We start from the raw sequence: 17,147 nt of genomic DNA, 5'->3' as shown, positions 1-17,147 counted from the left end.
GAACAGAAAGATTGTCATTTGGGTACTTACCAGGCTTCCTCCTCTCCCCATTTTAATGGGTTCATTTAATTGTGATTCTTGAAAGTAAATAGCTCATATAATATCTCAAAATAAAATCAAGCCCTAAGCAGTAATTGATCTAAGTATGGAAAGAGAATATGAAACCTTTCATAATCAAGTATTTAAATGGCAGTACCAAATTAGTCTTCTCTGTCTCTCTGAAAACATGTGGAAAGCTCTGTGCACAAACACATGAAAGGTGCACAGCTGAGAGAACAAGTCATCTTACACAGAGACCAGTGAGGGATGTACGTGCCTGCTGGACAGGTAGAGCACTACTGCTCAAGTGCCAGCCACAGCAATGCAGTACCACCAACAGCTCAGATACCGTTCTGCCTTTCTGCCACTTCTCTAAGCTACAAGCAACTACAGAATCAGATCTGCCAGACAGAGCTGCTAATAAGGAGTAAGGAAATAATCATAAAATGGAGTTTCCCATGAACTAGTTATAATCTTCATACTTAAACTTCAATTCCTGATAGGGCATGAGATAGTAACATTAGTCTGTTCCCAATATTATTTTTTAATTCAATGCAATTTGACAAAGGAGTTAAGGTTCTAATAACTGGATTTTCGAAGTTTTTAATAACTGGCTGGAAAGACAACAGATGTACAAATGAGTGTCTTCACTAACTGAAAAGCAGGCTATTTGTGAATATCTCACAGGCTCGGTTTGGCCCATCAAGTAGGCACAACAAGCTAATTTAGATTGGTTACACTATCTCTTGGCTGCTAGGAGCACCAGAAGGCACGGGGAACTGCATACTGCAATCTCTTCAGTGAGTCAAGTTCAAAGGGATCGAGTATGTACACGTATAGGGAACTGAAATTCAGGAAGTCAAACCTTCACCTCTGCTGGTCATATAACTTGCTCCACACTGTACTATGTATTTTTGGTATTGTCTCTATTTAAGCATTTGCTAAAATAGACCTAATCTGTACTACAACACCTGACCACTAGAACGTCCTTCTTTTCAGGGAAGTGTCCATACAGTATGTCAGGCAGACCAGTCACCTGCCTGCAAAAGAAACTCCAAACGACAAAAATCCCACTTCAAGCACCGGGAAACGCACAACTCTGTTACGAATCAAAAATATGAACTTATTTCACCTGGTACATATTTACCTTGAACATGGAGAATGATTAGCAGATAGGCTCCAAGCAATTGCTCATGAACTCTCAATCGAGTCATTGTTCACTTTTAATCCTTCCTGTGCAAGGCGACTGCCCCTTCTGCTTGACAAATGTTAAGCTTAGTCTGTTCGGTGAAGCCTAATACAAGATTTGGTGCTTGACTGCAAAGATGCTTTCCTAACTTTTCCACCTTCGTTTCCTGAAAGATACAATAAAACAAAGTGTTAAGAAACTCTCTGTGTTTCGGAAGAAAGAAAAAATACTCAAGATTTTACATCACATTGATTGTAACCGTGTGTCTGGAAAAAAAAAAAAGCATGTGTTTATTAAGATTTATTAAGAAAACATTAGCCATGTTTACTATCCAACGGAATAGCAGGGTCCTTCTGAAATATGCACTTCTGGTAAAAACCCACAGGGATGTTTTTACATTCCTATAGAAAAAATATTAGATATGTTAATGCAGTAGTCACAGTTGTATAATTTTAGACTTGCATACAGCTTTTATAGGTAGTATTCAACAGATTAACACAGATTGAATAGAAAACTATTTTCTTTACAGACATGAAAACTAATTTTCATTATTTTTCTTAGAACTGAAACTCAATGGTGACTATCCACAATACTACAAGGGAAAAGAGTACTACCATGTTAGGCCACTAGTTAAAAAATGCTTGTAGAGAAACTTTACTGCAAAAACACCCAGCCTCTCTGATGGAAGAAAACTAAATTTGTATTAAATTTAACAATTAGTTTAGTTACCTAATGTACTTACGTTACCTTTGTCTCCTAGAACAGCACCACATCTTTAACAACAACAACAAAAAGACAATATTAACTCCAATTTAGAATCACGACATCCTTCTGGATATCCCCAAGTTGTGGGCAAATTAATCCCTCCTGAAAAATTACGCTACTACAGGCACACGCCATTTGCTCCACAAATAAAATATAACTCTCCTCATGCAGTGGGTGAACACACAGCTAAGACAGCCAAGCTGAGTAAGAAGTTACTTTTTCAGACTGCAAGAGTTGTGGTCACATTCTGCTTAAAGAACTTTTCAGTGGCGACTCACAAGGGAAGTGTAATTGGGCCTCAAAGGACTAAAAAGCAGCTCGAACACCTAAACAGTTAATGGCAACAAAAGCAATGCTGCACAGCGATGAACAGAGGGCTGATTTTGCCTTTCCTCGGCCTCTTGTTTCGGCAGGGCTGACCCCCCTGACCCCTGTCAGCCTGGCGCTGCTCATGAATGCCAAAACTGGCGTTCGCCCGGGGATGGGTCGCAATTACTGTTGGTGGCCGCTTCCAGCATCAATAACTCAATCTGTCTGTCGGCGAGACCCAAGAACTTTTCATTTTAATTAGTCTTCGGAGGCATTTAACATGGAGGCAAATTAGCGGCCGAGCCGGGAGGTGTCCGTCACTTCCAATTTCGGCGGGCGCGGCGGCCGCCCCGACCCCTGGCCTACTTTTCACACATCTCTGACTTCTCCCCAGCGCAGTGACAAAGCGCCTCCGCGCCAGAGGCAGCCAGGGACGAGCTCCCAGCCGGGGCTGTGCTCCCCGAGCTCCATGGCAGCCCTGGCCTTTGCCAGGATTGCTGCCAGGTTATGGTGAGACAGGCTCAGAAACGCGCTTTGCAGGCATCTGGAGCACCGGTGACTTCAAAGTGACCTTCCTGGCGTGGCAGAGGTAAAGCAATGTGACAGCAGAAATATTCACTCCTTAGTCCTCCCTATACACAAGAAACGGGACCAATTCTGACAGCTGACAAGGAATATCCTTCTAGCTATAAAACATCAGACCAGCAACGTAAGCCTGTAAGTAATACTGCTTTATTGTGTTTCAATGGCAATGAACTTCCAATCCTCGATAAAACATGTGGAAGATGAAAACTGCCAACAGTTTGTATGTAGTAATACAATGAAGACTTTATTTACAGTATTCCATCAAGCCAAAACCACCCCCCCCCAGTAATAGCCTGTTTAAAGTATATTTAAAAATTAATTTCTTGTCCATGCAAGTTTCAGGAAGGAACACACAGTCACACTCTTGTACATTTCAAGAATAGGGGTGTTTTAAACTTTCAGAAAATTGGGGATCTCGCTCCCCAGTTCAATAAGGTCAGAGGGCACACTGGCACAGGAACATCTATTTGCCATTGTACCACAAAGCAAGTTACCAAAAAGTCAAGAAAAAATGGGAAACCACAATATTTTAATGCAACTCACTCCAATTTCATGATGATTTTTGTTCAGTGAGACAAGCTAAGGTAGTTTCCAAAAGTGCTGTCCAAGCCTATGCAAGAAATAATGCTCTCCACTTGAACCAGTATTTTGTACCTGAGTCTTCCTTCCGTCAATATTTCACTTTTCACAGGTATATATGTATTAAAATGTATACATGTGTAGGGAATTGGCTATAGAACACGGTTTGCCTAGGCCGTGAGAAGATCTGAGATAGCAAGGCCACAGTGTCTTTGTAAGTGCTAGTTGGTTGGTAAACAGGACGTTGTGATTAGCAAAACAAAAGGCATCTAAGAGCCACCTGTGTCAACATAAGGAGGGAGTAAGAGGTGAGATCAACATTTAAGCAGAACCAATAATGAGCTTAGCTTTTGCAATATGTATGAGCTAATTATAAAGCATATATTAAGCTGTTAGCAATGATCAATAAAGGAAACTTGTTGATTCTCATATTGAGGGTCTCTTTCTTCCCTCGTCCGACATACATGTATAAAAATGTATATAAAATTATATAATAAAACAAAACAGAGAACAAATTCTGTCATAATTCCCCATTTTAAACCCACTCTAATTTGAGAATGCCTATCAGCATTTAAAAGAATACCTCAAAGATGTAAAGAAAAATTCCTATGCACATATGGCACCACCACTTGGCGGATCTTTCTGTTGGTGCTACAGTCAATGCCAAGTTCCCCCTTAGCCAGGAAGGCCCCATGGCTGGTTCAAGGTTTGGGCAGACAAGCACTGCTGAGCCCTGCTGCACTGATGGCAACACTTCACTGTAGGGCAGGTGAGCTTAAGCCACCAATTCACAGTAGCATGTCCCAGAACTATGTGAACTGCAGTGTGGACACATATCCTGTTCTACTGCCCATCCCCTGAACCCTTCGTTTTCTTCCTGTAAGTCTCTGAGCTAAACAAGCTAAGACTATTCGTTCTCTAATAGTCTATTTTGGTCTTGTGCAGAAACAAAACTGAAAAATTTCATTCTAAAGATCACCTGGCACTCCAATGAAGCTACGTAGTTTAACAGGTTAAAAACCTTTCAAAAAAATCAGACTAGTGTTTTAGTGCTTCTAACAAATGCCACACCCCAAAAGGACATAGTTATGACCTTCGTATGAGAAAATCTTTCACTAAAACCAAAACAAATCACACAATCTTTAATGAATTCCCATTAAAGAGGAAGACTAGCAGTCCTGCTAAGGCACACTACTGAAAGTGAGCAACAGCTGGAATTTCTCCAAAACCTACTTGATATAACAGTGTAAAATGACACAACTAAATAACCACTTCAAATGTGTTAAAGCCCCAATTAACACCTGGAATGCTACTCTGCCAACAGAATCATGCTGAAGAAATTCAAACTCATAAGCCAATCAGTTGACTTTGAAGTTTCCAATCTCTCTTTTTTCTACTGTAGCCAAGAAGAAGCTTTCAGCTATGACCCATTAAAAAGTAACTTATTCATCAACTGTAACACCCAATTTGTCTGCAGTGTATTTTATTATCCTTCCTAATAAGAGTTTATTGAAGAAAATGCTTTTGTTATTAAAACTGTGTGTGTTTCTTTCTGAAGTGGAACTTGGCAGTGAATTCACGGCACTATCACGACAGTCTAGTCCTATGCTCTGTATGATTCCAAATATATGAAGTTGGAAGTGTGCAAGATCTGTCATATGGTCCAAAATGACTCCAAGTTCAGTGGTAACTGTTCTTTAGATGTGGCTATGTAATATTTTTAACAGCATGATCCCCAAACCAAATGAGCTGTGCTGTTCCAAATTTCAATAAAGAATGATATTGCTGAATGCAACAACAAAGACAGTATTGTAAAAGGGGAGTACATGAAAAAATGTCAATCTTGGATTTCACAGTAATTAGAACATATAATCCACTTCAACAGACAAGATATTTCAAAATATTTGCAGCAGTACCTATAATACCAAGTTAATGTATTTGCCAAAACAAAACTAAAACATATTAAATGTTTCTCCGATGTGTAATTGGGGCAAGAAGTGACTCAGGTAGCTGTAAGCATATTACCTCAATCACAAGTACAGTTTCAAACAGACCTTTGAGCTGGAACAGAATGCCAGAGATAAACTGGACTGTCAGTCTAAGCCAGTGCATGACAACTTTCCTGTTAGATTACAAAAAACCTGATACGGTGCCACAGAGAAAATTACTGCTTTGGACGAAGGAAAGAGGGATTGTAAGAACAGCAGAGAATTCACTACGGGGCAGACAAGTATTTTCAAGAACAGAGATTAGCAGTCTAGTTCAAATGACATTCAAGGACCTTGATTCTTGATTCAGCTTGATTGAAGAACAGTCACCATTTTCATTAATGAACTAGGCACAAAAAGCAAAATTTCAATAAACTTTGCTGACAAACATGAATTGTCAGTTCAGCTGAGTGTTGCTTTTATGCAAGAAGATTTGGGATCACATGAAGAACCAAAGTAACAGAAGTGGAATGAAGTCCAACTGCATGAAATTGGGAAAGTCATGTGTATTGATAACTCTGAAGAATTTCTGCTTCGCATAGACCAAAAGCTTATGCATAGGAGCCAGCTGTGTCCAAGGACTCAAGGACACCAACTGATTACAGAACATCAGACACATCCATGTGATGTTGCTGGGAGAAAGACACAAACACTACTCTAGTATTTCCTAGGGAAATTTCCCAGGGGAAACAGTAAGGCATGAATAGCACAGAGACAATACGACTGATAAATTCAACATATGCCCAGAAAGACTGATCCTCACTATCTCAAGAAGAGGAAAGACATTTGGAGATGTGCTGGGTTTGCATGGCCAGGTTTTGGTAGTGACAGGGCTACAGGGGTGGCCTCTGTGAGAAGCTGCTGGAAGCTTCCTTCCCCCATGTCCAGCAGAGCCAGTGCCAGACAGGTCCAGGATAGACTTGCCACTGGCCCAGGCTGAGTCCATCAGGAATGACAGTAATGCCTCTGGGATAACATGCTTAGGAAAGAGAAAAAAGTTGTTGACCAGATGAAAATTGAAGCCAGAGAAGAGAGGAGTGAACACATGAACAACTCTGCAGACACCAAGGTCAGTGCAGAAGGAGGGGTAGGAGGTGCTCCACGTGCTGGAGCAGAGATTCCCCACAGGAGCAGGGGAAGGACTCCTCTCCCTGAGCAGCAGCAGAAACAACCTGTGATGGACTGACTGTAATCCCCATTCCTGTCTCCCTGCACTGTTGGGGGGTGGGAGGAGGTAGAACTTGGGAAGAAAGGAGGGGTGGGGGGAAAGTGTTTTTAAGATTTATTTTACTTCTCATTCCCCTGCTCTGATTCTGCTAGTAATAAATTTAATTAAGATCCCCACTTTGAGTCTGTTTTGCCTGTGACAGTAATCAGTGACTGATCTCTCCTGATCCTTATCTCAACTCATGAACCCTTTGCTATATTTTCTCTTCTCTGTCCAGCTGCAGAGGAGAGTGAAAGAGTGGCTTTAGTGGGTACCTGACATTCAGGGTCAACCCACTACAGGAAACAAAAAGAAAAGAAAATAATATGGTTAAGATAGTTAAAGTTGTTGGAGAAATGATTACACTTTGAAAATATAGCAGGAATTATCACAAGGAAAGACAAGACAGCTATTTAACCTGAAGAAAATTACTCGTTCAACAATAAGTAGGTATGGATTAGCCATTAAAATTTATTTAGGTCAGAAATTAGAAGACCATTTCTAACCAATGGTTAGAAGGTTCTAGGGCAGATTTTCAAACTAAATAGAGTCCAAAAAATTAATTAGTCTTTAGTTTTACAAAGCATGTAACTCATGTAGCTGCAGGTGACAGGCTGGGAGCAGACTCTTACAACTTCATTTTGTTACTCATAATACAAAAAGAACTATAGTTAGCTTTAGTTTATCCAAAGTCACATAGTAAAATTTAACCAAGTCCATAGCAAGAAAGTGTCAGATTCTGCACTGTGTCATTCTGTCAAATACTTGCACAAGGCCTACTTTTTAAATGTGTTTCTATTATTATATTGCAGGGCATGCCTACACAAATTGTAGAAAAGTGTCATATTGAAACACTCAAACTACCTACACTTAAATGCTGTCAAATACGTTAAATTACAAGCAACAAGGTAAATCCACCACCAAAATCTGTCAAGAAATCCTACAGTTGATGGAGAAGTCTGCTGGCTATTGCAAGTTAGTTGGGTACATGGCCATCAAAAAAGCCAATTTCAAATAAGGTCCTGTTTGTTTAGGCACTAATCTGTTCAAGCTCACAGAAATAATTCCATTAAACTATGGATTGTATTGGAATTACTTAAAACTATTCCCAATTGCATAAATTTAAAAGCCAAGAGATTGTGTAAATTATATCAACATTTTTCCTCCCTCTACAAACTGCAATGAAGTCTGAAATGTTAAATGAAGTGTGTTATATCCTTCTCAAAAGTCTGAAATGAAAAATTGTATCTTAGTTCCCTTTGCAGGACAGTTATAACCATGGGTTTAGAATACATGTATTGCAACATGTCTGATCATTAAAAAAAAAAACACAAGTCCCCAACAGCTGTTTTCTGCAGCAAGACAGTTCACAGTGTTACAAAAGGACTTCTTTCTGGCCAGTGGGAAAAGTCACCAAAATCCACCTTGGATAGTCACACAGAAGTCTTCTGAAAGTAAGATTTCACATTGCTTGCAAATATCAAATGTGTGTAATATTACAGCAGAATTCAGAACCCAAAGTACTAAATTATGATATATCTGACTGTTTCATAAACAAAGTTGTTAACCATGAAGAAATTAAAGCTGAGCTGCTTTTTACCATGCCCAGCACAATTAGGTAATTGGGGACGCCACTCATTGGACTCCTGAATGCCCATCTTACTGTTATTCTGGAATTCCAATTAACTAACTGCTACAAAGTTTCTACCATTAAATTAACTGTAATGAAATGCAGCAAAATTGTTTTCCCAGTGCCATGCCATCAGGAATTCAGACATATCCTAGTCTGTTACAAACATGACACATCCACTTATTTGAGCATATTTAAATGAGATTTTGCTACACAATTTTTATGCATCTTGAGCCATTTCCCCTTTTTCATCACTTTGGTGATTAGCTGTCTGAGAGCTTCTGCCCTTTAGACAATTGGCAAATGGACACCCCTGCTATTTCTATCATAAATGACATCAAATCCTGGTATTCTACTCAGAAGCTATCACGCTTACATGTTTTTATTATCTATTTATAATTTTTGTTATTTCCTTACTGTCATACCAGTGAATGTGAACAAGGAGAAAAGTCTCCACATGTAATGCATTCCATCTCTAAATTTAACAAATACAAACAGGGAATCGTAACCTAAACCTGTTAAATTTCCTTTGCAAAAACAAACTTACAGAATGCCTTTTACTCCCCAAACATAAGCGACAGGAGGAAAACTCATCAAAACTTCCAGAAATTTTTCATGTTACTACTAAAAATATCATGGTCATACTACAGCGCCTACAAAACTTATCACACATTTTGGCTCTGAGTTACAATAATTTTATACGAACAGTATACATAGGCTGAGGAAGGGAAAAAGCTGGGCCTCAATCCTGAGTATACATTTGCTCACTTCTTTAGATGTGAACAATGGACCCTAAAATCAATGCCAGTGCCTTCAAAAGTATAAGTGCTTTAACAGAAAGGGTTTCTAAAGTGCAACATCCCTTTCAGCACTATAAAGACGATTAATGAATGTTTTCACAACCTTACAGTAATTTTTTCATAATTTAAGGACAGTTTTTCATTAATCTATGTCAAAAAAATCCCCAGAACAAAAAATTGACAGGGTGTTTATTATACTTAGATCCCATGATCATGGCTTATTTCTGTTACACTTACAACCTCTGCCCAATTCAGAAGAAACAATTCACAATTACTTTTTGTCTCCAAAGCAAAGGTGATTATGCAAATTCTGGAACTCACAAAGAGTTCTCCAGAAACTGGGTTTTTGTTTGGTGGTTAAAGAGCATATTTTTCATTTCATGATGCCTAAGGAAAACAGCCTTTTTTTTGTGTGTGTCACTGGCTTTAATCAGTAACGAAGCAGGGTAGACAAACCCATGTTTTTCCGCTATGTCCCTGACATCGGTTTCTCCTACAAGAGGAGGAGGGAGGAACAGAAACCCATCCTTAGGCCAGTCTGCAGCTCCGGCTCCCACACGCTTCCCAATCCCAGTACTTTGCCCACAGGAGGGTAGTGTAGGCTAATCTCCGAGCAGGGGCACGTTGCTAAAATCTGCATCTCTCACGCAGGACACTCAGAAAAAGCGGCTGCTATTTAAAAGACACATCACTTGAATTTCAATTTCGGTACAAAGAAGAAAACGGCAGCGACGAGGCCGAGACAAATTCAATGCGGGGCTTGGGGTTTGCTTTTTTTTAACATGGGAAAAAAAAAAGAAGAAAAAGAAAAAAAAAGACTGCAAACTACTTCTCTCCCTCTTCCCCTCACTCCCACCCTTAATTCTTGTTTTCTAGGTAGTGAGATTTTTCCAAGCCTCCTGGCCGGCCGCCAGCCCCACGAAGGGAGCGGGCGGCGCTCCCCCCGCGGCCCCTCCCGGCAGCCCAAGGCGCCCGGCCTGACATGCTTTTCAAGGCGTGCTAGACTGCAGCGCAGACTTTCTGGCTCCACTTCCATTGTTTGCACGGCTGCTTTGCTCCTTATCCAGAGCGCGGATTAGCATAAGAATACTGTCTTCCCCCTCTGCAAGCCAGCTCCCCTCCAGAAGACCTCCACCCCTTTAAGAATAAACATGCGGTTGGGTTTCTTTTCTTTTTTTTTTTTTTTTATTTTTCTCTTTAAATCCTCTTTTCCTATTCAAGGCTTGTAGAAACCAATAAAATAAATAGAACGCTAAACAAGCAAGGCTGACAAGGCTCAGAAATACCCGATTGCATAGATTAGTAATTACCAAGGTCAAAAGAGTCAACCTGATAATGCTATTCACGGAGCCCTCACTCCTCACACTCACGTTGTGGGCATGAAAGTTACTAAAGGAAATACTTTCCAAACAGAGCTGATAATAAATAAGTTTAGGAAGGAGTTTTAAGGAGACCTTAATTCCCTTCGTTTGTTTTTTTTTCTTATTTACACATGGAAGATGGAGTTTCAATTTATTAAGAACTGACAGGAAACATTACTTACGAAGACAATCCTCAGCCAAAAATACAAATCAACCCTTCCAAACAGAGTAGCGATGCCTTACACAGAGGAATCACTGCTGCCTTCTTACAAATCTGCAAACCCTTTCCCTCTGGTATCTGACAAAGGGACTATGGTGTCCCTTTTAGAGCAAGTGACATGTGATCTGGTATTAAAAAAGGCCAACAGAAGAGCATTTCACAAGAAGCAAACTGTTTGCCCTCACAACGCTTAAAACTGTCAACACGGACATATTTTTTCGTTCTGTTACCCAGAAGATAACTGCTGTCCAAATTAATTCATACATCACTTCATGAGAAAGATAAAAACACACTTGCAAATACTTCTTCATAAGCAAGCCACATAATTTTTAAATCATCAAATTCAGCACTCCCCATTGCAACGGGCAAGAGACAAGCTTTCTCTTAACAGTATCTGCTCGATACAAACAGCAGAGACAAGACTGGCAAGTTCAACATTATGATGATCTGCTAACACAAAATGCTGCTTGGCAAGGTGAGCCTTAATCCTCATTTTCCTCACCTGCTTGCCATGCCCACAGAAGCACTGTACTGTGCTGAGAGGAGAAACTCCCTGTCTAGCTGTTCCCATAAACCACTGCAAATAAAACACAGATATTCTCAAAAGAGTGGTCTCCATCAGTCTTCCAAAGAGGCATTTTAATAGCTGGATAGGATAAATAAATGAAATAGTAGATGCTCCTCCTTTACCCTCCCCTAAAACATTGATGTGGCAGGAGAAAATGATTTTTTAAGTGTTCATACTACAGAAACAAAATTTTAGATCAATGTGATTTGCAAATTACATTTAACTGTTAAGTTTGTTCTTCGTGTTTGTTATATTGCCCTTATAACTTAAAATTTCAACCTCTCTTATTCTTTCAAATTTTAATGAATAGTTGGTGGCTCTTCTGTCATCTGTGAGCCTTGACACTCACCCTAGAAACTCATGTTGGGATGTTTTTATGAGATTACAAGCTTCAGGCACAAAACACAAGGAGGTTATCACCATCACAGCAAGAGCAAAGGAAGTGAGCAAGTACTGTCAGTGGCAAGTCCAGAAGAGCCTAAACTAGAATCAATGGCAGTTTAAATTAATATGCTGGGCTCTGAACAGCTGTGGCTGATGAGCTGCCACTTGCTGATACTGCCACAGAGGCACGGACCTCCAGGAAAAGAGCAAGGTGGACAGCTGGGGGTATTAACCTCACAAGCTGTCTCACTAGGAACTCCCAGAGCTTACAAGGAGAAGCCTGACACATACAAGTAAGTTAGCAAAGTTTTCAAGGCCCAATAAAATAAGAAAATAAAAGAAGGGGGGGGGAAAAGGAAAAAAATAATAAACGCCAAAATCCATTTGAGAGCAAATACCTTGTAATTACAAGATTAATTATCTTACTTAGAACCTGCAAAGTATTCAGATATTTTCAGTATCTGAGTGACAAATGCTAATGTGTAAAGCATGACATGCTCACATACAGAGTTATCTTACAGATACTGCAGATATTAAATTAGATTGCTATATTAAGAAAGTGCTTCCGCAGTACAAATACAAAATTAATTCTATGCTGCGTTCAGTCTCTGTTTGTATCTGCAATATTTAATTTTCAATATGAAATATATAATAAAGTATTATTGCTCTGAGAAATATTTTCAGGACTCGAGATGTATGTGTCTGAGCTTTATCTTACCCTGCTACTATTCTGCAAGTTTTGCCGAGATGAGAACCAATTTTAATGCAAATCGAAGTTAAACTCTCGGTGCACTGTAGATCTGCTGGGTTAAATAACTACAGAAACAACATGGTATGCACATGCACACAAACTACACCTCAAGTTTAAACAATGTACTTTCATCAAATAAAGCTTCAAAGACATTTCTAAATCCAAACACAGTCATCTTTCAATAAGTAGACAAGAGTTCAAAGGTAATGTTTACCTCAACAGTTATAGTCCCCTATTTCCCTGCACCCAAGTGCTAAAGGAATACTATTAATTTCTTTTCACACACAGTTTAAAAGCAAACATGAGCTTTCTGCTCAATGAGATTAAAATATTTAGATTTCAATAGTTTTATTAGGTGGTTATTTGTATTCAAGCAATTATACCACTTCTCTCAGTGCAAAAAGGTTATTTTAAACACACTAAAATGTTTTTCAACACCTGTTGCACAGCAGAGCAAAGGATAGCAGGACATCAACATCTAGCATAGCAGCTTGGTTTTGTTTGGTTGGTTTGCAGATTATATGAACTTCACATTTAGCTAAAAAAATCCTCATTTTTTTTCCATTCAAATCTTTGCTTTTCTCTCCATATTGTAAGAACTAAAGAAACTAAGAAAGTACAGAGATTATATGATATATCTCTTCTCATATGAATTTCACTTGGTTTCCTAATTTTCTATTTGATCCTTATGGCATATGTCTTAAACTGCCCAGACTCACTACTATAGGAATGACCTGAACACTATTTTTATGGTAAATATTTCTCCCATTCCCCATCATCCTCAAACTTGAAGGTATCTCCTCTGATGTTTTAACAGTTCCTTGAGCTAAAAATCTTAAAAGTAAATCCAACTGTTTCCTAAGTCACCTCTTTGTTAACTTTGACAATTCAATTATTCCTCAGTCATTCAAGATCACATTCTTACAACTGTCTCACTTTGCCTTTTCTTATGTTACTTCTGTCAAGCCTGTTATTCCATCTAAGAGTAATTTATTCCTTCCACAACTCCACTATCCAAACATTCTTTTTTTCAGGATTCTTTAGCTTACATTAATCGCCTCCGATAGGACGCAATTAAGGCTGATCCAAATTAAATCTGTGAAGGAAAAACTGAGGTTGCAGGAAAACCACAGGTTCCATAATGGGAAGGAATTTTTTTGCTAGTTGAGGAGAATACAGAATGATTTTGGGCAGAGAGAAAGGGGACAAAAAAAGGCATCATTATTGAACCTTCTCTACCAAAGGGTGATTAGTATCTTGTAATACCAATCCTTTATCACATCCTGAGTATTGTCCATTCCTCTTCTTTCTTTGAGATTTTTTACACATTTGACTTAAGAACTGTACTGAAACAAAACCAGCAGACAAAATACTGCAGTAATATATTGGGTTTGTGAGGCCAGGTTTTGGTAGCAGGGGGGCTACAGGGGTGGGTTCTGTGAGAAGCTGCCAGAAGCTCCCCCCATGTCCTGTAGAGCCAGTGCCAGCTGGTTCCAAGATGGACCTACCTCTGGCCAAGGCTGGGCCAAATCAGGAACGACAGTAACACCTCCGTGACAACATATTTAAGAAAGAAAAAAAAGCTATTGTGCAGCTGTAATTGCAGCCAGGGAAGAGAGAAGTGAGCATATGTGGGAAGAACAACTATAGAGACACCAAGGTCGGTGCAGAAGGAGGGGCAGGAGGTGCTCCAGGCACCAGAGCTGAGGTTCCCCTGCAGCCTGTGTGCAGCCTGTGGTGAGGCAGCTGTGCCTCTGCAGCCCATGGAGGTCCACAGGGATGCAGAGATCCACCTGCAGCCCATGGAGGAGCCCACATCAGAGCAGGTGAAAGCCTTTTCAAACTGGATTCTGAATCCACTCAACTGACAAACAACAGCAAGAGTAGCCATTCTTGCTGGTTCAAGACTTCCAAAAGATCTTTTCTTCCCAGTCAGAGGACTGGTGACAGTGTGCTTTCTTCTTTCCATCAAACTGTATGCCCACATAAGGATTCAGCTATTTCTCAGGCTGTGGCTGAGTAACAGGCAGGGAAGGGGGAAAAACACCCAGAACCGTCAATGCTATTTTTCAAGACCAATAAAACAAACTTTTTCACCCTCTCCATTAAAAAAGTCTTATTAATTCACAAATGGGCAATATCACCAAACAACAAATTTACTGAGGGGAGGGGAGACTGAGTAGATTGCAAGTGTAGATTTTTCAAATTCTGTAACAATTCAAAGTGCACAGAATTCCAAGACACCTGTATAAATATCCCTCTTCTCATACACTGCCATCTCAAAGATCTCCTCTGCACAGGCAGACCCCTTGATCATTTTACTTTCATTCCACTGAAAGCCTACGACTGGACTGTTTCTGTGAACTATTTCATATGCTTTACCTGACAACTGAAACAAATAATTCCTTTTCAAACACCAGCAGCTTGAAGAAACATGTTTGAATGAGAACAGGAATTTCAGATCTCAGAACAACAAAGTGTTTGAAGCATGGTCAGGTGTAGCCATTTGAGAACCCTTCCGCAGATCTTCACTGTGGAAATTCTCCTAGCAATGGGACTATTGACCCCTCTAGCATCACTAACAGATTCAAATTTTCTGTAGCTAACTGCAAACATTTAAAATCTGTGCACAAGATGCCGTGTCTATACCAAAACCCTGGCAGAAAAACCTCCTCACTACCGTAAGCAAGCCACAGCTTCTAGGAAATTCATATTAAAAATCATGACTATGAGACTTCTGTTTTCTTCAAAAGTTATGTATATATACCACACACAAATGCAGGAATATGCATAATTTTTTTTCCCATGTAATTTGTGTATTTGATCATCCACATCCAGATTATTCTTTTTTTAATACATGTTTAATACATGCTAAACAACACCTTTTATTAGTAAATACAACTCAAGTGTTACTACTTTTTGGCATATAGCTGCCTCACCTGTCTTTTTTGTTTCTTTTTCAAGCCATTCCACTGTGAAATCAGCATATTCTTACTCCGCTTACTAAGTTTCTAAGCAACTTCTGCTTAGTTCTAACTATAACTAGCAAACTTACTAACAGCCTAAGACATGGTGCACACACCTAAGCTTTGTGCACTTGCATACAGTAGTTGAACCAGCGGTTTACATCTGTTCTTCCCCATACATATAAAGCACACCATTTCAATATTTGGATTATGTTATAGAAATAGCTACTGCTATTATCACATCAAGTCAGTTAGTGACAAAGCAGATGGAAGAAAAAAAAACCCCTTTTTTATATTAACCTGTGCTGTTAAGAAGTTATCTTTAATTCTGAGTATTAACAGTATTAACTTTTTTTCCAAAAGTGGTAAAATATTTAAATTAACTGTCATATGACTAACCAGTTAATTAAAATTTACTTCCCAATTACTTTTCATCATAGGTACTTGAGCAAAGTAACAGAACTTAATACTTTAGTTTTAACAGATTCAAATTATTACTCAAGATCCTGCAATTCCTGTAACTGTGCTGTAAACCCAAAACATACATATTTTAAGGACATGATAAAAGTATTCCTTCTTTACCTAGACTTGGCTATGGTACACAGGTAATTCTTTTCAAGGACAGTACATATCTGGTTTAGAAATAAGAAAATTAGCAAGTTTCTATTACTTCTAATGCTTTTATAAACATTAAAGATATTATAAAAAGACCCTTTATCTAAACCAATCTTAGATTTTTGGCAAGTTCACAAGTAGCTGTTTATTATTTTAAAATACACTGATTTTAATGAAATTCTGTATTAACTACAACACTTTACAAACAGTTCACCTAACATTTCATGAAACTTCTTGTAACATCATAACCTTGGAACCTCTGGAGAAGGACATTCTTGACTTTTAAATCTAGCTCAGAGGAACCTACTCCATAAACCGACTACTTAAAACTGCTTCAAAACAGCACCATTTAAAAAGGAACCTTTACCTGTTTGGTTTTACCTCAAGGAAAAAAAAAAAAGGGAATGAAAAAAGGAAAGAAAACAATAATAATCTATGTATTAATGTGTAGTAGAAAACCACATTTTACCATTCTTAATCTAAACAATAAATTAAAAAAAAAGAAGTAAAAAAGGAAATCTTGTATGTTTCTAATTACACATTCATATTACAAAAATCTGGTTGCAAAACACATTCCTATCAATAGAAACATCTTCAGACTGTACTGTGAATGCACTCCCTGTACACTTTTCTCACCATAAGATCTTAAATTAGTTCTCTATCCTACCCCATAAAATTCCCATCCTCAGATACGGAAATAAGATACAAAATTTAGCCTCCTCTTACTACACAGGAACTTTTCTAGATTTCTTTGAAATTTGTTGCCCGTTACACTTTCAGTGGGAGCTCCTGAGCCAAATGGAGCCAACACAAAAATGAAGGGATTCTCAGACAGCTTAATCTGACCTTCCTGAGCCTGACAGTTTTGGCCTAGCAATAGGGAAGGTTCTTGGTTTATGCAGTCTGAGAGCAGGATGGTCACACTATTGGAACAATCTAGGGTAAGTCAGGGTAAATGGAAGGAAGGAAAGCCTGTTAGGAGGACACCAAAGTGCCAGCAAAATGTGTGACAGCACACTGCAGAACAGAGCAGCTCCAGAGTGGAACCACTGGCACTTCCTGTTTTGATCAAATGATTCACAACATGGACTTCTGGTTACTCCACTCCTGGAAAATGCTTTGAGCCCACTGACCTGCATTTCCCATTTGTGGTTTGAGCCTGAAGTGGCTCAGCCTGTTTGTTATGGAATT

General features: G+C 39.1%; 1 protein-coding gene across 2 annotated transcripts in view; it reads right to left on the bottom strand.

Moving 5' to 3' along the window:
• Positions 1-17,147, bottom strand: part of BMPR1A (bone morphogenetic protein receptor type 1A) — a 79,964-nt gene that overhangs the window by 22,956 nt on the left and 39,861 nt on the right. For both annotated transcript variants that reach the window (XM_017806996.1, XM_017806997.1), the window contains exon 3: positions 1,187-1,394. In XM_017806996.1, coding sequence (XP_017662485.1) covers positions 1,187-1,253 — 67 coding nt within the window. In that variant the 5' untranslated portion in view covers positions 1,254-1,394. The remainder of the gene's footprint in view (positions 1-1,186; positions 1,395-17,147) is intronic.

This window comes from Lepidothrix coronata, unplaced genomic scaffold (genome assembly GCF_001604755.1).
Source record: "Lepidothrix coronata isolate B3197 unplaced genomic scaffold, Lepidothrix_coronata-1.0 Scaffold17, whole genome shotgun sequence".
In the NCBI taxonomy this organism is placed as follows: Eukaryota; Metazoa; Chordata; class Aves; order Passeriformes; family Pipridae; genus Lepidothrix; species Lepidothrix coronata.
This window is presented reverse-complemented; position numbering and strand designations above follow the sequence as displayed.